We start from the raw sequence: 22313 nt of genomic DNA, 5'->3' as shown, positions 1-22313 counted from the left end.
TTCTGAATCCCCACTTCTACTTTAAAAATGTTTACTGCAGCTCTTAAGTTTTTAATTTTTTGAAAAAATTAAATTTAAATCTTTAAATTTTAAATTTTTATTTTTTTTATTTTATGTGCATTGGTGTTTTGTCATGGGTTGTCTGGTCCCATGGAATTGGAGTTACAGGTAGTTGCGAACTGCCATGTGGGTGCTGGGAATTGAACCTGGGTCCTCTGGAAGAGCAGTCAGCAAGTGCTCTTAACCACTCAGACATATTACCAACCCCCCGAATCTCTACTTCTTAACTATAACTATTTATGTCTTCCTTGTTTTATCCTCCATATTTCTCTGAGGAGCTATATGCCTTTCTATCTACTTTCTATTTGTCCATTAGACTTTCTCCTAGAAGCAGAGTTTCTTCTTTAACTATGTGCTCCTAGTAAATGAGTTCCTAGGAACGTCAGCCTAGCTGCTCCCTGATGCTACGTGGGGAAGTACAGAGACAGCAACTCGTTCTAATTCGCACTAGCTGAGTGCATGTCCTATTATATCGTGCCATGCCATGCCATGTCATTACATCGATCATTTAGGCAGCTGTGTGTTGAAGCCTTCTGTGTTTGTCTGGCATTGTACTACAGAGGAAGGAAGGACAGTTCCAGGCCTCAAGAATGTCCAAGCTGGGCATAGTGGCACATACCTACAATCCCAACACTTGGAAGACACAGGTAATGTGAAAGATACGGGTTCAGGCCAGCTTGGTCTACAAAGCAAGAACACCTCAAAAAGGAAAGAAAGCTAGATGGTGAACATGGCAGGCATAAGGGATAGCAGCTGTGTTTCTCTGAGACAGTTTGGGATGTTCAAAGAACCAAAACGAGGTCATTTCACTATGGACTGGCCCGAGGGCTGGCCCTTATTGTTGATATACTGCAGGTGCCCAGAAAGTTCAGTAGCACAGAAGCAGCGCTATGATATGAGATCAGAAAGAAAGGCATAGGGGTCAGGTCACAAGGTCAGCACAGGACATAATTATGACCTAATTCTAAGTGCAGAGACAGTCATTGGAAGGAATGTATTTTTCAAAAGGATTTTTCTGTCGTATGAAGAATGAGTTTCAAGAATAAAAGCAAAGATATGAGTTGAGAAACTATTACAGGCAAGAAGTAAGATTATGTGCGTGAGAGAACGAGATGTGGTTGCTTGGAGATGAGGAGTGGGTGTACTGGGTGTATTTTTAGCTAAAACCTGTAGATTTTCAGGGTGCAAGAATAAAATGTTGAGCACACTATCCTAGGTAAAAGACTAAAGGCATAGAAAAACTTACTCATTATGGCAGAAATTTCCCCAAATCTAGGGAACAAATGCATATCCAAAAACACAGGACAAGAAAAATGACTCTCGCACGGAAATATAGTTAAAACATCGAAAGGACAGGACAAAGAAGGAATATTGAAATCCACAAGAGCAGTGCCAAGTTCCTTACAAGATAGGAACCTGTTAGAAACATGGGCAAGAAAAAAAGCCTGGACTCAGTTCATTGGATCCTGAATACCGAGCCTGCCCAGGATGTATCTGAGCGTGCTTTTGTCATTTAAATCGTCCCATGCAGACTTAGTCAAGATGGCATTGGAGCCCAGCACCTGAATATTAGCTTCTTTCCTTGTGTATATTCTGCATCCAAGGTCTCTGTTACTGCTGCAAGTTTACCACTCCTTTTGCCCTAACCTACTGGTAAACGCTATGCCTTGGGGAAAAAATCTCTCATGCCGCGCATAAGGTCACCGACTTCCACACAAAGGGTTGTCGGCAGCAGACAGCTTTGCGCCACTGGGAAAGACAGCCATCGTTAGAGAAAGCGGACAGCCCCACGATAATTACCTGAGGTGTTGGGCACTTAGGGGGCAGCTGCCTCTGGACAGACCCCAGCACGTCCCACAGATGAGTCCCCAGAAACAACTGAATGTAGTTGTTACACAGGAAAGGAGAATGTGAAAATGATTGCTTCTGTTGAGAACTTACGTTGCCGCTAAAATTAAAAATTCAGAATTTAAATTCAGATATGTAATTACAAATGGACTCTATGGTCACTCATTAAATAATTATAACAGATTATACAGGACAATGAGAAATCCTGTTGGTCTTGCCCATGGATTTTTATGTAGTAACATAAACTAGAAAATGACAGTATAATTTGGCATGGAAAATCAATTTTTAAAAAAATAGAAAAATAATGATCTATTAGAATGATCTCAAGGAGAATTTTTCTAAAAACACATGCAGGTAAAAAGTACTACAAAGACTGCCAGGCTACTGAAATCTTTGAACTCTGTGGGGAAAAAAAGAAAACAAGGAAGAACTGAGTCTTTAGGAAACCCAGACGCTCACGGACCATGACCAGGTCCTCATTTCCTGGTGGTCCAGGAGCCTACGGGAAGTGAAAGCATTAGCACGTTAGAAGCCAAAGCCACGACCCTTGGGCTTCTGGGCACGGCCATAGCGTCTGTTTCTCTCCGGCTACCCGAGTGTCATCCCTTCCCTTCAGTCCCCAGACCCACAGCTATCAGGGAGTCCTTCTGCCATGTTGCTCTCAGCCCGCCCTCATCCCTCCGGAGCTGGTCCAGGTCAGGGACTTCTAGGCAAGAATAAATAAAGCGGGTGGGTAAGATGCGGAAGAGAAAGCACAGGAAGCAAAGAACCACCTTTCCTCCTTGTCCCATGTGTACCCTTGAAGGAAGAACTTCACAGCCTGTTCCACTGTACCTCTCATGTTTAATTCCTATGTCACGAGGGGAATAGAGTGGTCCTTGTAACAAAAGACTCACACTAGTAGACGAGGATGTCAGACTTCCTTCTGACATAGCCCTTCTTGAAAAGATTTCCAGGCCAGGAAATGGCCCCCTAAGGCAAGCACACACTTTTCCTAAAGGGAATGCGAGGCTGAGCGAGTGAAGACAGAACATAGTCCAGAGAGGCGCTGTGGACGGACCGGCTGCTTTGGCTATAATAGAGTTTTGTTTATGCTGACAACACCGGGAGCCACTGAAGGTGTGAAATAATTAGATGTTAGCATTCTGAAACGATTCTGCTTGACTGGGGTGTGAAGAACAGATTGGAAGAGTCCAGGCCAGCTAAGAAGTGAGTAGTAGACACGTTAACGGTGGGGGTGGAAATGGAGCGAACAAACCGGAGAACAGTTTGGAGGATAAAGTGGGCAAGGCGCGCTTCTAGCTGGACGTAGGGAATACTGAGCAGAGATAAACGAGCTATGGAGAACTCTAGAGTCAGGTTTGGGTACACAGAGATCACGAATTTGGGTCCTGCAGAGTTGGAGTGTCTTTGAAACATTCCAGAAAAACACCAAATAAGCAGTTAGGTGTGAGGCTACGTACAGCGCAGAGCCAGATGAACAGAGGTGTCTTCCGCTTTGTGGTTATGGATGAGAACACCGTCATGGATGCAAACGTGGCAGGAGGGATTATTTGCTGGGAAGGTTTATGTACGGTGGACATGGTGGTGGTGGACGGCAGGAGGACAGCTGTTTCTGTGAATGCACCCTCTTCTGTGAGCCCGGGAGTGAAATCAAGCGTTGCTTTTGAAGGAGTAGATGTCAGGTTTAGAAAAGGAAGGGGTTCTTGATGGTCGCTGATGGCCTACTGCTCTGACTCAGCTCAGTGAGTTTTCGCCAGGGATGGACCCAGGCAGCAGTTCACCATGTAGCCCGTTGACTCTTCAGCCTGGGGGAGTGCCCAGTGGTTTAAGTGAAGGAATTGACTAAACCCTTGCAGCTTCACATGGAGTCAGTCATAACTTCCTCACCAGACACAGTGCTCAGGACCTGCATTTAAACAAGGTCCCTTGTGATTCTATTTAAAATTTACAATTACATTTTTTTCTTTGTGTGTGTGTGTGTGTGTGTGTGTGTGTGTATGTTGCACGTGTGTTGCACAGAGGACAACTTGTGAGAGTTTTCTCCTTCAGACATGTGGCTCCCCAAGTCTGAACTCAGGTAGTCAGGCTTGATGACATGCCCTTCACCTGCTGAGCCACCTCCCAAGCTCCCCCTGGTGATTCCTGTGCACAGAAGTCTTCGAGAAGCCCTAGTCAACGGGTCTGGTGACTGTGGATAAAAGAAAGGCTAGCAGCCAGAGAAGGGAGACAGGAAATGAAGACACAAGAGAGAAGACCCCAGAGGAGGCAGCCAGGATCAAAAGGCTCATTAGTGGGGGAAGAAATAGCACTCTTTGTGGAGAAAAATGAAAAAGGGAAAGGAACTGTGAGATCACAGCAGTTAACTGAGAAAACCTCGGTAAGACCTGACCTACTTCTCCCCCAGTAAAGCGTGGACCAAGGTCACTATTGAGGAGGAGAGGAAAGAGAAGTTTCAAGCCAAATAATAATAATGATGATGATAATGACAGTCATCCTTTAACCTATGGGGCTCTACTTTAAATGACATTTCATGACTTTTTGTTTTGCATTTTTCCTGTAACCTCTTTAAACAGGCATGCATCAGTATCTAAAAGCACCAAATATTTTAGTGATTTACAGCTCAGCTCAACTTAAATTTCTGCAAATTGAGTTCAGGTTGAGTTATGAACTTCACTAGGCCACGTTATCCAAGTTGCTAATGTTATACAAAGTCAAATGCATGTCCAAAAATGCAAACAAAACAAAAGTTGAAGGAAAAACAACAAAATATCCTTACTCTTTGCCACAGTTTTTATGTCTGCAAAGTTTGCCAAATCAATAAAACGACCTGAGTTCCTCTCACAGCCAGATTCGTTAGTGATTTACTTCATTGGTTTTCTGATGACCATTTATCATGAGACAGAGAATCTTCATAAATAAATGGGAAAAATGAAAAACTTGACGTGCTTGCCTCTTTTATAAGCTAAACATTTGATTTACAATGCACAAGTGAACAAGCCACAATAGCCTGTCATGTTTTCTTCGTTTCTAATTTATTCAACCTCTGCTCAGTATTGATCCTGGCAAGCAGCATGGCCCAAAGATAAATTTATTCATTCTACACTTTAGTCAGGAACAAGCCCAAAATTATAGATTTCCTCAGGCAGATGATGACAGGCAGTCAGAGGGATGACAAATGGCTGTCTCTAGACTTGGTGAGGACAGTGGGGCCAGACATTTCCGATAAAGATTGGAGCGTGCTGGTCAAATACAGGTTCATCAGAGTCATCATTAAAGCAAGGAGCACTGCCTGCTAGAGTCGCCCGTGCAGGAGCAGGGTACCAGCCTGCAGGGGAAGGGGAATTGGCGCCTCAGACTTGGCAGCGCTCTGAGCGATAGCATGACATGATCATTTATCAAACAGAGACTGTCCAGAAAAGTGTCTGGTTCCTTGAGTAATTTATCGAAGGGCAGGAGAGTGAAAGCATTTTATTAAGGACAGGAAGGCAATGAACAAGCAGAGCGTATCCGAAGGGTAATCGTATTTCAGAGCAGGATTAGCTTAGCCTTAAGTAAACATACACTGGGGGGAGTGTGTCCAGGGTCATTTATCAAGCGAGGAATAATGAACAAAACTCCAAACATGGTTTTATCTGCGTGGGTGTAAAGTTCTCTTGCTATGGGCGTCATATTCAACAGTGTGAAGCATACAGCTCCCAGGTCCTTCCTTGTGGCTTTTAGAGTAAGAGAAATTCAGAGCTCTTGGCTAAAGTCATCGTGGCTATGTTAAACATGGAACAAATGCTTCAGACCAAGCAAAACCTAAGGTTCAAGAATGAGGACTGAGGTTATAATTTTAAAGACAGCTTTCTTACTTGAAGATAACTATTTGTTGGTCAATGAATCAAAAGTTTCGTCTTTAAATTTTGCTGTTAGTCAAAATTAAGAGAAAGGGGCTTAGCTGAAGAACAGCAGAGCAGGCAGAAAGTGGGCACATTTATGAATTACCTGTTTTGTTCTGGGCACTTTAGATTCATGACAATTAGTTCTAGCTGCAGCCTCTTTACAAAGACAGGAAGCCTGGCGTGGTGGTCACACCTTTAATCCCAGCACTTGGGAGGCAAAGGCAGGTAGATTTCTGTGAGTTTGAGGCCAGCCTGGTCTATAGATAGAGCTCCAGGATTGCACAGAGAAACTTGTCTCAAAAAAGCTGAATAATAATAAAAATGATGATGATGACAATAAGAAAATCATGACATGCGCACAGTAAGCAAAAGCCGGAGAGACAAGGGCTGCTTCTGAAGAGACAGCTCCTGTTTTCACAAGTTGTTTGTTTTGATCCCTCAGAGTCAAGCAGACTAGACTCTAGAGGTAGCTATGCCCCTACTGTTTTGAAGATATATCTGCATTCTTATGTTTGTTGTGCCATTTTTCAAAAATAATAAAGATATAGAGACAACCAAAGTGCAATGCTTTTTTGGTGCATTTAATATTCTTTATTTCATTTTTAAAAAATGAGTCTTTGGGGGCATATAGAAGAAGCATTCAAAGCATATATTCTTCTCATTAAATAGTAGTTAAAATACATTTATTTTTAAAGAGGAAGGGGAGAAAGCAAGGGAACGAATGGCAGGAAGATAGAGGTTTGGTGCAGGTTTTGACTCTCACTGGGAAAAGCAGTGCAATAGTGAGAAAAGGGGGGAAGAGGGAGCCTCCAGACTTCTGAGGTGCCACTCCTCTGTCTCCTTCACCTTCATGTGACTTGTACACAGTGGATTAACTTAGTTTTCCTTGAATGTCAACAAGTCCTTTTCTGGTAAGCTATAAAAGCATGCAGATGGTTATCACAAAAGGGAGAACAAAATTGGATGCGGTGGCGCACGCCTTTAATCCCAGCACTCGGAGGCAGAGGCAGGTGGATCTCTGTGAGTTCAAGGCCTGCCTGGTCTACAGAGTAAATGCCAGGCCAGTCAGGGCTAAATAATGAGACCCTGTCAAAAAAGCAGCAGCAACAACAAAAAGTAAAAGAAAAATGTAACCATAGTAAGGGCATAATTTTAAAAGAAATCCCTGTGCCTCCAAATGATTAGAAGGTTATACAACACTGAGTTCAATATGATTTTTGGGTGATAAGCACGCAAGTCATTTTTTTCTGTTTTACATTTTGACAGGATTTTACCACATTCTTCATTTTTTTAAAAAAAAGGCAACAACGTATATTGCTTACAATGCTGACAGACTGTGCTGTTGTTTAATTGGATGAACCAATGAGTTTTATTGAGGTGACTTACAGGAAGCTGGGTAAGGGGTTTTTACAGGAGCAGAAATGACTCAGAGGAGGCCGCATCATCAAAAGCCCTCTCCCGTGGGTAACACTCCTGAAGGCTGGAAGCCTGGACCACTGCACAGACGGCAGGCAGAACAGGCTGGAGAGTGTCCTTTGCGGTGGCCCAGTTGGTTTGAGCCTCTGCTAGGCAGCTCAGCTGGTCCCTCCTGCTTCCGGACAGTGTCCCAGGGCTGGCTAATGGCGTGTTTGCTCACTGCTCTTCCCTTGGTGTAAACTGCATTCCACTGAGAGCAGGGTAGCTGCTGGAGAAAACCTGTTTCCTTAGCTACAGGTTGGGTCGATTTAAGGGCACCATGATCAAGAGCAGTGCTGTGGTCCCCAACTTAGCACCTCATATTTGGCCTCCCCTTTAGCCACCCCACTGCCAGTAGAGACAAAGCTGGTGGCTGCACACATCCTACCGCACACAACCTACCACACATAGCCTACCGGAAGAGCTAGATCTCCAGAAAAACCAGTTTCTGCCTTCAAAGAGCAGCTGGCCCGAGAAGAGCTGGTAACCAGGAGACCACATGCCTTCCTTTTTTCTTCCCTGGTTACAGGATTTGGAGCTTTTACTGAAAAAACTGATGAAGCTGTGGAAAATGGATCTAAATGGAAATCCTGTTTGTCTTAAACCAAAATACAGGGACAAACTGATACTGATGTCCAAGTCCCTGGGTGAGTAGTGTTTTACATTAATTCGACTTTCTTAGAAAAACGCTTGTTTTACTTTTAAGTTAATTTATCATCAAGCCTTCAGAGATATAAATATAACATCTGGCTCTAGAAATTGGTCAACTTAAATGTATATGTTTGAATAATAGCAAAGGTAAAAATAGAAAGTAATGCTTTTTTTCTGTTCATAAATAAACACCAGCACATGAGAAAATGACAACCTACATAACTTGTTGGCCACAAATGAGCTAAACTTCACTTGGAACAAATCTTTGGCAGGCCCTTTGGCTCCTTAGCTCTCGGCTCTGCAGATAAACTAACTGATCAGATTGATTACTTGTCCCTTACGTGGGTGTCCCTTTCATTGGAAAGGGGGCTAGGGAGTTGCTTTAAAAAAATCCTTACAAATAATAACATTCCTAAGTCAACCCTCGATTGGGGAAAATGGGCCAGAACACTTGTTTGGTGGAGCCAAAGTTACATAGCATCAGAGCGACGGGCAGTGCCATGTCACGGAGGAGCCTTGTGAGAGTTTCCTGGAGCAGAACCCTGGGGATAAGAATTAATGAAAAACTAAAACATGACAAAATGACTTCAGAACTCATAGCTAGTTAATCATAATGCTAGTTCAGTGGTTCTCTAGTGTGGGGAAAAGCAGATCAAATAGTGAAAAACATTTTTTTTTCAAAATATATATATACAGGAGCTATACACAGCCCACAAAGACAGGGAGCAAATAATAAATACACAGAGGTGAATGGTGTTATGTCTTAAAAGTTCCACAGATGACTCTGCTCTGCAGATACCACACACAGCTGCACCGGTCTGCTTTACTCAGGGGAAAAAGTGAATACAATTAATGTTTAATGAGTAAGAATATTCCAATATAAAGCTTGTGTGTTGGCGCACGCCTTTAATCCTCACACTTGGGAGGCAGAAGGCTAGAGAATTGTGAGTTCAAAGGCAGCTTAATCTACATACCAATTTCAGGACAGCATGAGCTATATCGTGAGACCCCCAACTCAAAAAATAAAAATTTCAATAGGGGCTGCAATGTGATTCAGTGATAGAGTTACATGCCTAGCACTCACCAGGCCCTGGGTTTAGTCTTCAACTCTGTAAGACAGACAGACAGACAGGAAGGAAGGAGGGAGGAGAGATAAAGGAGGGAGAGAAGAAAAATAAAAAACAAAATCCCCCATTTTAAAATCATTTTTGCCAGCAGTGGTGGCGCACACCCTTAATCCCAGCACTCCAGAGGCAGAGGGGGGTGGATCTCTGAGTTCAAGGCTAGCCTGATCTACAAAGAGAGTTCCAGGACTACACAGAGAAACTCTGTGTCTTGAAAAACCAAAAAGGAAAACAAAAACAAAAACGTTTCTCCATACACAAGGTTGTAAAAGGCATGGGGATAAGTTTATTGATTTCTAAAAGCAAAAAGGATTCAAAGTACCACTGAGTTTGTTTTGTGTTTGTAGCCCTGGTCATGGGGCCTATTCTGGAGGGCAGTTAATATACCCAGAGAGGTTCATTGAGAGGAAAGCTGAGTTTTCATTTCCCAGCAGGTATTAGTTGCAGATAGCTTCTCAGTAGTGGGGCGAGCCCATGTCCACTTCCGCAATTCAGTGATAGGACCCCGTTGGCCTTGGATCTGTGCCGGCCCTGTGCGTGTAACCACGGTCTCTATGCGTTCACATGTGCACTGTTCTTGTGTCTGGAGCCTCTGTTTGTTTGGAGTCACCCAGCACCTCTGCCTCATCTTCAGCGTTTGCCTCTGAGCCCTCGCGGGGAGACTTTACCTGGTGCATGGTCCAGCTGTGTGTCTTTTCTGTTAGTTTCATATACTGCAAGAAGCTTCCTGATGGTGGTTGAGCAAGGCACTGAGATAGCAGAATGCCATTAGGAGTCATCTTATGGCTGTGTCCTTTAGCAGAGCAATAGAATTTAGTTTTCCCCTGGCCCATTGCCTGTCCGTTTGCAGGTCCTTGGCCATCAGAGAGTGGTTGGTCATTTCCACAACACTTGTGCCACTATTGCACCAGCGCACCTTGAGGGCAGGTTGCCATTGGAGCGTTTGTAGCTGGGATAGGATTATATTCCTCCTCTAGGCAGACCCCGGCTCACCTGCTCCATGTTTGGTGATGTATGTACGTGTAGGTTGCAAGCGTCTTCGGCAGCAGAGCCCACCGTCTCTTCACGGAGAGCAACCAGCAGCCTGTGACATTTGGGAGCTCCCATGGTGCCTCTCCAGCAACAAATCAAGATGTAACCCATTCCTGGCACTGCTATTTTTGTTGTTTGAGACAAGCTCTCCCTCTGTAGCCCAGGTTAGCCTAGAATTCATTCTAGTAGCCAGGCTGTCCTCAAACCCATGGTAATCTTCCTGCCTCAACTTTTGGAATGATAAGATTAGCTAGCTAGCTAGCATGTCTAAGGTATTTTTAAGAAGGACTTTATTTTAGCTTACAATGTAACATGTACTATAAGCCAGAAGTATATACTTTTATTTAAATATTTATACATACATACTGTATATCATTTATTTTTTTTTGTTTTTCAAGATAGGGTTTCTCTGTGTAGCCCAGGATGTCTCAGAACTAGCTCTCGTAGACCAGGCTGACCTTGAACTCACAGAGATCCGCCTGTCAGCCTCCTCAGTGCTGGAACTAAAGGTGTGCGCCACTACCATCTGACGGTACTGTATTTTTAACATTCATATCTTCTCCAGAATTTCTTGATGGAAAAGAAATAAAAAATCTGGAAAGACAATTCCTTACGAATTGGAAAGCATCCAAAGATGCCAAGAAAATCAGCAAGAAAAAGAGCAGTAAGAATGAGGATCGGAGCGACTCCTACATAAGTAAGTGCCCATCGCTCGCCCACCACCTCCAGCTGAGAGAGTGTCTAAAAATACGGGAGACAGGAGGGATGTGGAGTTCAGGGTTTTATGGTGGTGCTTTTAGACATTGGAAGTGTATTCAGCTACCTAGTTGTCAACAGAGGTACATGGAGTTACTAGGAACTTTTGCCAGCAATGAAGATGGTAACCAGTAGGAACAAACCCTGCACTAGGTTCACATTGGCTGTGCCTGTGTCAGCCACATACACGGTCATATCATGAGTTCAGGGAGACCGACCTTCTGGTCCAGCAAAGCGTGTAATATCCGTCGCATGAGTGAGAAAACAGTAGAGGTATAAGTCGTGAAACCGATGTCACTATATAGTTAACATTAGTGCAAATAATCAATTTTTGTCACTAGGATAAAAAAATTAAAATGCAGGGGCTGGAGAGATGGCTCAGCGGTTAAGGGCATTGCCTGTTCTTCCAAAGGTCCTGAGTTCAATTCCCGGCAACCACGTGGTGGCTGACAACCATCTGTAATGAGGCCTGGTGCCCTCTTCTGACATGAAGACATACATGTAGACATAATATTGTATATATAATAAATAAATATAAAAAAAAGAAAAAAAATTAAAATGCGTCACACGTAGTTGCTCACACCCATAATCCCAGCCTTCAGGAAGCTGAGACAGGAGGATCACAATAAGTTTAAGATCAGCCTGAGTTACACAGTGAATTCCAATACAGTCTAGGCAACTGACTCTCAAAAAAAAAAATCAAAATGATAAACACATAAATATTAAAATTAAATATGTTAACTGTATTTACCTACACTCTGTGGCTGGTCCTCTTATGCACACACGCTAAAGCCTAAATGTTTGGATTATAATATGCTATGGCTGTGTTAGCAAGGACACACTAGCCTTTGCCTAACTCGTACAACTAGATATAGAGTAATGTAACAGTTGCCTTGCCGGATTAGGACGCCCACTAGACTTGACCCCACAGAGTCTGCAGTGGAGCAAGCCTCTTCCGCACACAGCAGCATTTGCCCACAACTCACTCTTCTTGGCAGCTTGGATGAAAAGAACAGAAGCATCCTGGAGGGTTGTTAGGCCCAGGGAGGAGACACCGGGGCACAGGCTGAGGTGAGGAGGGTGGGAGTGGAAAGGCATGGAGGTGATCTTGCTGTATCACGCCCCTGAATACTGGCTATGGAAAACCATGCAGGAGAACTGGAGAGAACTGGAACTTGGTCAGGGGACAGTATGTCAATGACGGGCGCTGTGCTGGCCATGCGCACGTTTCACGGTCCGAGACTTGTGAGACACACAGGAGACACTTCTGCTGTTCTTCCCCCTGGCTGTATTGTAACCTTGTAGCCCTGCGTAGCACTGGTGAACGCTCGTACTCCTAGATATCTAGAAGGCTAGGGCAGGAAGGTTTCAAGTTTGAGACCGACCCGGGCAAATTATCCTGTCTCAAAATAAGGAAGGGCTGGGCATGCTAGCTCAGTGGTAGACACCGTGTGTGGAGCTCTGGCTTCAGTTTCTTGTCACACACACATGCACACACACGCACACACGCGCACACACGCACACACGTGCACACACGCGCACACACGCGCGCACACACTTCAGCATTTTATGGCTTTCAGTATTACGTCAAAGACCCTTATTAAGATTGAAGTACACACAGGATTAAACATCAGCCTTTACCCTAAAACTAGGCCTATGCTAAAAAATAATACTCATTTTGTCTTCATAGATTTCAAATATTTTTGTAATACACAGACAACTAAGTGAATTTTAACTTCAATGAAATTTCGTGAAATAATAGACATTATAATGTGCTTTAAAGCCTACAACCTTTGAAATTAATCATTTAATTTTCTCAAAGGAACCCTAATTAATCTCTTTATAATTAGTGTGTCTAAAACTAACAATGCACTCGTTAAGGTTATATGAAACACCCACAATAAAGTATCTAACATAGAGGTTAGAAAACTGCCCCATTTACCAAAGTATCCAAAGAGTCAGGTACTCAGAGATAAACCCACCTGGGAAGGTAAAATACCTGTATTCTGAACATTGGAAAGCAATGATAAAAGAAACTAAACAGGACACAAATGAAAAACCATTCCATGTTTGTGAAACAAACTTAAGACTTAAAAGTTATAATATCTGTCCGACCCAATGTGATCTACAGATTTAATGCACTCCCTGTCAAGATCACAATGGCAGCTTTTACAAAAATAAGAAAAACATTCTAAGTTCATATAAAGCCACAAAGATCACAGATAACCAAATCAATCTTGAGGAAGAAGAAAGCTAGAGACACCATAGCTTCTGACTTCAAATATACTACAAAATTTAGTAGTCAAAACAGTTTGAAACCAAGAAAAGACAAACCTAGAGCAACAAGCACCACAAGTTGCACAAATGAAGTCACAACATGAGTTATTTTGACAAAGAAACTCCTACAACTCAATAAACTAAGGACCTGAGTAGACATTTCTGAAGAGACATTAAAAATGGCCAGCATAATAAAGTTAGTGGTCCATGAAGATACTGACTCAGTAGTCATGACGACGAGTCTTCACATCAGCCAGAACAGCTGTTATTTAAAGAAATGTATGTATGTGTGAGTTGGGGGGGGGCAGGTAAAACACACACGCGCGCGCACACACACACACATCCAGCATGGTAATCAAAGCACTTAGGAGAGAAGATAAGAGTATCAGGAGTTCAGGACCAACCTCAGGTACACAAACAAAACAAAACAAAACAAAACAAAACAAAAGCAGCAGGTGTTAGCGATGACGAAGAAACATGTGAGTTACTTCCTTCATTGTGTGTTTAAGCATAAAGGGGAGGATTTATTTCAGCTCATAATGGCAGAGGACTATTTGCGCCCATGGCTGCCCCAGCATTGTGAGCAGGCAAAGCACTGTGGCAGTAGAGTGGTCTTTGGACGTGGTTCTTCACTTCTAGACAGGAACAAAGAAAAGGAAACAAAGAAAGAAGTCAGGGCAAGTTAGAGTCACTAAGGACATGTCCCCAGTGACCTACTTCAAGCCTTGCTTCCTACTTTTTAACCATCTCCCCAGAATGCTATCAGATCACAGATCCACCCCGCATTAGGAGGCCTGAGAGTCTAATTGTGCCTGTAAGCATTGTCACAGATGTGTGCTTCTCTAGTCCTCTAGCCATTTCTTTTTCATGTTTGTGTGTGTGCACACACGTGTGTGCAGGTGCCCATGGGGGCCACAAGAGTGTAGGTTCCTGGGAGCGGGAGTTAGAGGCATTTGTGATCTGCCCAGTGTAGACCCCGGCAGTCGGAATTAGGGGTAAACAAGGCAGTCCCACTAGAAGGGACATCACGCTGGAAACCGTATGTGATATGAAATGATAATTGTTCAAGTAAAAGTATAAGCATGTCCCAACAACATGACTGATCCATGCCTAAAGGTTACTTTGAGAATAAATTTAAGTCAGTGGATGTTTATATTAATTCTAGAATGTCCATTTTCTTTATAAGATCTTTGAACTTTCCTGTATGGTTTTTCTATATAAAAGTCTGTATTTTATTTTGATTATTAATTTGTTAATGATTCAATGTGGGTTTATTTGTATTTGTTTAACTTCATTCCATAACATATAATTTAAGATACTAATATATGTCATTTGATGATCTAGTAATTAGTTTCAAAGCAGGATGCTTTTAATTCTTTGTATGCTACAGGTAACTTTGAAACAATACATCACATAGTTCCTGTTTATTACCCGCAGGTGGGTAAGCCAAAGGTAGTCTTTTTCTCTGATGCACAGAGATACTTAGCAAGTGCAAATCCATCTTCAGAATGTTCCCAAGAAGATAAAACTAAAATTACTGAAGACATGGGGTAGGTTCTTTCAAATGTTTGGTCTTTCTTTTTTCAGGGGAACGGGGTAGCCATGTAGAGGGGTCCTCCCAGCCATCTGTTCTCAGGCACAACTTCAGTGTTGGTCGTCATCCGACTGCACAGGTGGGGGATGGTTCTGGAAAAACTGGGAGTTGACTTGATGCATGCAGCGAGGTAAAAAGGCAGGGGGAAAGGCTCTTCTCAGGGAAGGGGAGGCCCCAGGTGATGAAGGTGCGGCAGATGGGGTAGAGAGAGGAGCCCAGAGGAGTCGATAGAATGCTTTCCTCTGCTCTGAGCCACACGTTCTGAACCTGCTCTCTCTGAAGATACTAGAAGTTTCGTTCACCCCTAAGGGGTTCATGAGAAAAAGTTTGAGTCTGAACTCCAAGCTTTGATTCTATACTCAGTACAGTTCTGAATAAGTCTGTTATGAACCTCCTAGTGAGAAAACAGCTGTTTGGGTTTAAAAAAAAAAAGATGGCATTGTTTTTATACAAAGCTACCCCATTCTGGGAAATAACTTCATTTATTCTAAAATATATACTTCCCATACATCAAACAACACAACATGAACAGTTCAAACAAGAAGCAGGCTATGATAAGGCAGGACTACAGTCCCAGAACGCCAGAGGTTGAAACAGGATGATTAGGTGTTCCAGGTTGTCATCAGCTACACAAGTTCAAGACCAGCCTGAGCTAAAAAAAGAGCCTGTCTTTAAAAAATAAAATCAAATTAGACAATCCGAATCTCACATATTTTGCAAACCAGGTGGGGAGCCAGGTCTGCCACAATTGTTGTGTATGTTGGCAGTGCTATGGGCATCGTTAGCCAAAGAAATACTAACACAATCTATATTTTGATATTTTTTGTTATTTTGTCTTTTTTTAATCCCCGCTCCAGAGCTGAGGATCGAGCCCAGGGCCTTGTGCTTGCTAGGCAAACGCTTTACCACTGAGCTAAATCCCAAACTCCCTGTATATACATTCTATTTCAACATTTTTTCCCATTTATTTTTAGTTTTCCTCTTATTGGTTCAGTCTCCCTTCCCTCTTGGAATGAACCAAGGGCCTCAGTCACAGAAGACAAGTGTCTACCATGGGGCCACAGCACAGCCCCTCCTTTGCTCTCCTAGCCAACCCCGTGCTTGTTTTGCTGTTCCCCCAATCATATGGGAGTCCCTTCTAGACTTGACAATCTCTAGCCAAGCTCACCAACGAAGCCCTGTGAGCAGTACTGGGGCCCTCCCTGTCCTATGCCTCCCCCCACAGAGCAGCTCAGGACTCCTGCAGTGCAGACTTAGGTGCAGGGCCTCCATAAGTACTGTTGGTTGTAACGCATCTTTTTCTGTCCTGCCTACCAGCTCCCAAATAATGACATGGAGACTTGTTAGTCATTATGAAAGCTCAGTTAGCTTAGGTTTGTTCCTAACTAGTTCTTGTAACTTAAATTAACTCATATTTTTAATCTGCGATCAGTTTGGGGGCTCAACACCTCATCTCTCTGTACCTCCATACTGACCATCCTGCCTTCTCTGCCCTGACTGGTGATTCCTATGTGCCTAGATTCATCTCCTCTTCCTGTGTCTCTGCCCAGAAGTCTCACCTATACCTCCTGCCTAGCCATTGGCTGTTCAGCTTTTTATTAACCAATCACAGCAATATATCTTCACACAGTGTACAAACATCCACGACAGGCGCTATGCCACAAGATGGATAAAACAACAAACAGGGATAGTATACACAGCCTCAAGAAACAATGTTGGTGCATTTTATACATTACCATGGAGGAACTGGATCTGTAGTGAGGCGTGGCACACCACACACGTTTTTTGTTTTTTTTGTTTTGTTTTTTTTTTTTGTTAATTACGAAAGCTTATCCATAGCTCTTTTTTTATTTTTATTATTTATTTATTTATTTTGTTTTTTTTTAATTTTTTTCCGTTTATTTATTTATTTTTTCTTTTTCCTTTTTTTTCTTTTTTTTTATTGAGAAAAAAAAATTTCTGCCTCCTCCCAGCCTCCCACTCCTCCCCCCCTCCCCCCACTCCTCTCCCCCTCCCTCTCAAGTCTGAAGAGCAGTCAGGGTTCCCTGCCCTGTGGAAAGTCCAAAGTCCTCCCCCCTCCGTCCTGGTCTAGAAAGGTGAACATCCAAACTGGCTAGGCTCCCACAAAGCCAGAACATGTAGTAGGATCAAAACCCCGTGCCATTGTCCTTGGCTTCTCATCAGCCCTCATTGTTCGCCATGTTCAGAGAGTCCAGTTTTATCCCCTGCTTTTTCAGTCACAGCTGGCCTTGGTGAGCTCCCAATAGATCAGCCCCACTGTCTCCGTCGGTGGGTGCACCCCTCTTGGTCCTGACTTCCTTGCTCATCTTCTCCCTCCTTCTGTTCCTCATTGGGACTTTGTGAGCTCAGTCCAGTGCTCCAGTGTGGGTCTCTGTCTCTATCTCCATCCATCGCCAGATGAAGGTTCTATGGTGATATGCAAAATATTCATCAATATGGCTATAGGATAGGATCATTTCAGGTTCCCTATCTTCAGCTGCCCCAGGAACTAACTGGGGACCTCGCCTTGGGCACCTGGAAGCCCCTCTAGGTCCAAGTCTCTTCCCAACCCTAAGATGACTCCCTTAATTAAGATATGTGCTTCCCTGCTCCCCTATCCAACCTTCCTTTATCCCAATCATCCCGTTGCCCCAAGTTCTCCCCATCCTACCCTTCTCACTTTTCTCTCCCCATCTCCCCTTACCCCCCTCCCACCCCACCCTTAAGATCCCGATTTTTTGCCTGGCAATCTTGTCTACTTCCCCTACCCAGGAGGATAGCTATATGTTTTTCTTTGGGTTCACCTTCTTATTTAGCTTCTTTAGGATATCAAATTATAGACTCACTGACCTTTATTTATGGCTAGAAACCAATTATGAGTGAGTACATCCCATGTTCATCTTTTTGGGTCTGGGTTACCTCACTCAAGATAGTATTTTCTATTTCCATCCATTTGCACGCAAAATTTGAGAAGTCATTGTTTTTTACCGCTGAGTAGTACTCTAATGTGTATATATTCCACACTTTCTTCATCCATTCTTCCATTGAAGGACATCTAGGTTGTTTCCAGGTTCTGGCTATTACAAATAATGCTGCTATGAACATAGTTGAACAAATGCCCTTGTCATATGATCGGGCATCACTTGGGTATATTCCCAAGAGTGGTATTGCTGGGTCCAGGGGTAGGTTGATCCCGAATTTCCTGAGAAACCGAAACACTGATTTCCAAAGTGGTTGCACAAGATTGCATTCCCACCAGCAATGGATGAGGGAACCCCTTCCTCCACAACCTCTCCAGCAGAGGCTATCATTGGTGTTTTTGATTTTAGCCAATCTGACAGGTGTAAGATGATATCTCAAAGTTGTTATGATTTGCATTTCCCTGATCGCTAAGGAGGTTGAGCATGACCTTAAGTGTCTTTTGGCCATTTGAACTTCTTCTGTTGAGAATTCTCTGTTCAGATCAGTGCCCCATTTTTGAATTGGGTTAATTAGCATTTTAAAGTCCAATTTCCTGAGTTTTTTTTATATATTTTGGAGATCAGACCTTTGTCTGTTGCGGGGTTGGTGAAGATCTTCTCCCAGTCAGTGGGTTGCCTTTTTGTCTTAGTGACAGTGTCCTTTGCTTTACAGAAGCTTCTCAGTTTTAGTAGGTCCCATTTATTCAATGTTGCCCTTAATGTCTGTGCTGCTGGGGTTATACATAGGAAGCGATCGCCTGTGCCCATCTGTTGTAGGGTACCTCCCAATTTCTCTTCTATCAGGTTCAGTGTGCTCGGGCTGATATTGAGGTCTTTGATCCATTTGGACTTGAGTTTTGTGCATGGTGATAGATATGGGTCAATTTTCATTCTTCTACAGGTTGACATCCAGTTGTGCCAGCACCATTTGTTGAAGATGCTTTCTTTCTTCCATTATATACTTTTAGCTCCTTTATCGAAAATGAGGTGTTCATAGGTTTGTGGGTTAGAATCTGGGTCTTCTATACGATTCCATTGGTCGACTTCTCTGTTTTTATACCAATACCAAACTGTTTTCAATACTGTAGCTCTGTAATTTGTAGTTTGAAGTCAGGGATGGTAATGCCTCCAGAAGTTCCTTTATTATATAAGACTGTTTTGGCTATCCTGGGTTTTTTTGTTTTTCCATATAAAGTTGATTATTGTCCTCTCAAGATCTGTGAAGAATTTTGATGGGACCTTGATGGGGATTGCATTGAATCTATAAATTGCCTTTGGTAGAATTGCCATTTTTACTATGTTGATCCTCCCAATCCAAGAGCAAGGGAGATCTTTCCACTTTCTGGTATCCTCTTCAATTTCTTTCTTCAATTCCTTAAAGTTCTTGTCAAATAGATCTTTCACTTCCTTGGTTAGAGTTACCCCAAGATATTTTATGCTATTTGTGGCTATCGTGAAAGGTGATGCTTCTCTGATTTCCCTCTCTGCTTCCATATCCTTTGTGTATAGGAGGGCGACTGATTTTTTTGGAGTTGATCTTGTATCCTGCCACATTACTAAAGCTGTTTCTCTGCTTTAGGAGTTCTTTGGTGGAGTTTTTGGGGTCGCTTATGTACACTATCATATCATCCGCAAATAATGAAAGTTTAACCTCTTCCTTCCCAATTCGAATCCCCTTGATCCCCTTATGTTGTCTTATTGCTATTGCTAAAACTTCAAGCACTATATTGAAGAGGTGTGGAGAGAGTGGACAGCCTTGCCGACCACACACATTCTTTATCTACGTGCAAAGTCCATGTCATTGAGAGTGACGGCCTCCTCTCACTCTCCTAACCAAGACCCCAGGGCTAAAGGCATTCCTTCATCTGACAGCTCCCTCTCTGCTGTGAAGATAAACTGTCCTAAACCCAGAACAAGGGCCCTGTGGGAGCTCCATCCACCTTGTGAAACTGATCATGTCCAATTGAATTTTCAGTTTTATCCGGTGGGGAAAAATGTTATGTTCCCTTTTAGACTCTTCTTATTTCCTCAGGTAGTACTTTCTCTGAAAACATGCCATGTATTGCTCTCAGTGGCTCCAAAGATTTAAGTCTGATTGGATGGTAATATTAGTTACGTCTCTCTCTAATAAAAGGTGACCAACTGTATCATGAAATGTCCTCAAAGTGCATCATAAAAGGGTTGTTTTTTTTTTTTAGGTATGCCTGTTGCTTGAATTTTAGTAATTTATGGAGGGGACCTTTTTATTTGCTTCACGACCTAGTTTCCATTTTTGTTTCCATATCATGATTCATATATATAATTTTCATTTTAATTGAGCTATACCACACACACAAGGCAGAAGGTGAACGCTTGGCCCAGCACTTTCATCTATGAGTGCAGCCCCGCAACCTTTAGTAAGTTAATGTCAAAAAAACACACACACAAAAACAACAACAAAAAACCCTAAAGGACAGTGAGGTTAAAGTTGGAAGACTGGTAAAATACTAAAAACAAAGTGTTAATCATTTGGCCTGGGGGCTGGAGAGATGGCTCAAGGGCTAAGAGCATTGTCTCCTTCCAAAGGACCCAGGTTCAATTCCCAGCACCCACATGGCAGCTCACAACTGTCTGTGACTCCAGTTCCAGGGGATCTGACACCCTTGCAAGACATATGTGTAGGCAAAACATTAATGCACATATAATAAAAATAAATAAATCATTAAAAAGAAAAGAAAGAATGCAAAAAAATTTCTAAAAACATCATCCCTGGAAAATAATAATTAGGCCGGGAGTGTGGGCTCAATGGTAGAGCATGTTTGCCTAGCATGATGTGTTTACCTAGCTCGAGCACACACACACACACACACACACACACACACACAGAGAGAGAGAGAGAGAGAGAGAGAGAGAGCAAACAAATCTGTCTGAACACAAACACAAAGATCAGATTTTCAATTTCTAAGAAAATCTATCCAAGCAACCCTTTCCTTTAACTATTTTAAAGGCGAGAATGAGCCGGCGTCCCTAACATATTTTTACAAGCTATATTTAATGTTCAAGGTAAGGCGCCTGCAGAGAGGTAGGGAACAGTACAGGTTCCAAAAGCAACAATCTGTGCCCACTCCTCGAGGGCTCTGCACCCTGGGAGTTGTTCCTGTATGCAAAGTGGAGCATGGCGAAGCAACATGTGTCCGAAGACAGGAATGTTTTCCCTGTCTCTTATAAATGCATGCTGTCTACGTGTGTATATTTACACAAGCCTGCTTTCCCTGCAGGGAGAGAGAAGGCAGACGTATAGACGTTGTTGTGACCCTCAAACTGAACTTGATGCTATCAAAGTGCACTTTAATTAAAGATTAGGTCTACACTATTCTTTATTTAAAGGCCGATTCCGAACAAATGCCTTTACTGTTCAATTAAAAATAATGTATGGTATTAAATAAACGGGAGCGGTACACATTATTGCTTTCCTCCGTATTTGTCACGGTAAGCGCTTCTGACAGATGTTTCCTCCCTTTTCAAACATGCGAGGGGGAGCTTGAACCCTGGTGATTTAAAAATAGACATTAAATCCATGTATGCTGCTCCTAAGCTCCGCTGAGAACTCTGTGCACCACTGTACCATGAAGAAGGCTAACGGGTACTATGCCGATAACCGTAGAAACATGCATGCATTTTATTAATGTAAACATACCTTTTCAGGTGGGTTAGGCTATGCTAGGTTTCAGACATCTTTAAGGGACACACATCCCAGGGACTTGTAATTCACAGGAATATGCCCCCTGTGTTTTGGCTAACTATTTATGAAATACCTGCTTAAGGTATTTAAGAGCCTTTGAATTAAAAGTAGATTCTAATAGTTTAACTATCTGGCTTTCAGGGCTGGGAAGGGTATTTTTGAGCAGTTGTAACAACAGATTTATGCACTTCAGAAAGAGTTTTCAGAACTGCAGGAATAGTGTTAGTCCTAAAACTCTAGGATGCGTTCACCTAAACACGTTCACAAAGTCCAAATGCCTTTAGTTTTGTTCATCTTTCCTTCAGTGTATTTATGTGCAAACAAACATTGTGTGTCCAGTAGTGGAGATAGAGTGTTAACATTTGATTTGTAGTTCTCAAAGAATTCTCTAGAGAGCAGGATGCACCCCCAGGAGGCAGCAACAAAAGATTTTCTGTTCTAACAGACAAAGCTAGCATTCGGAAATTCTGGCTTCAGCACTGCCAATAGTTTACTCTATAAACCAAGTTATAGAAACCTAATTTAAGCCAGGCGGTGGTGGTGTACACCTTTAATCTCAGCACTCGGAAGGCAGAGGCAGACGGATCTCTGTGAGTTCGAGATCAGCCTGGTCTACAGAGTGAGTTCCAGGACAGGCTACAGAGAAACCCCGTCTCAAAAAAAATCAAAAACGAAAAATTTAACATAACTCTTCCTTACCATTTTAAAAGGCTTCTATTTTGAAATTTAAATCTTCATTGCTCAAACAATTTTTAAATACTAGAACTCTTAATAAAAGAATACTCTGACTCAAATAGCCAAGCTCTCAAGGACTCTGTTGATAGTCCCGGGCTAGGAAGGAACAGGAAGGCAGACAGGTGAGGCGGTGACTCAAATGAATGGACAAGCGCCTCCCTGCGCAGTTAAAGGCACCTGCAGTCACTCAGGGCAAGAGCAATTGGGGCAGGG

The 22313-nt window shown here is 42.8% G+C and overlaps 1 protein-coding gene across 3 annotated transcripts in view; it reads left to right on the top strand.

Moving 5' to 3' along the window:
- The window catches only part of Ppp1r42 (protein phosphatase 1 regulatory subunit 42), a 37942-nt gene that overhangs the window by 11595 nt on the left and 4034 nt on the right, over positions 1 to 22313 (top strand). Inside the window, exons 6-8 of one of the 3 annotated variants that reach the window (XM_041667819.1) lie at positions 7780 to 7897; positions 10623 to 10754; positions 14481 to 14640. In XM_041667819.1, the coding sequence (XP_041523753.1) occupies positions 7780 to 7897; positions 10623 to 10754; positions 14481 to 14640 (410 nt within the window). Of the gene's footprint in view, positions 1 to 7779; positions 7898 to 10622; positions 10755 to 14480; positions 14641 to 14677; positions 14815 to 22313 lie in introns of all 3 variants that reach the window. The other 2 variants (XM_041667820.1, XM_041667821.1) reach the window with 2 other exon arrangements.

Source organism: Microtus oregoni, unplaced genomic scaffold (assembly GCF_018167655.1).
Source record: "Microtus oregoni isolate MIOR12 unplaced genomic scaffold, Mior012 000017F_ref0000208, whole genome shotgun sequence".
In the NCBI taxonomy this organism is placed as follows: domain Eukaryota; kingdom Metazoa; phylum Chordata; class Mammalia; order Rodentia; family Cricetidae; genus Microtus; species Microtus oregoni.
Note: the sequence above shows the minus strand (reverse complement) of the source record. Positions and strands in the feature narration are given on the sequence as shown.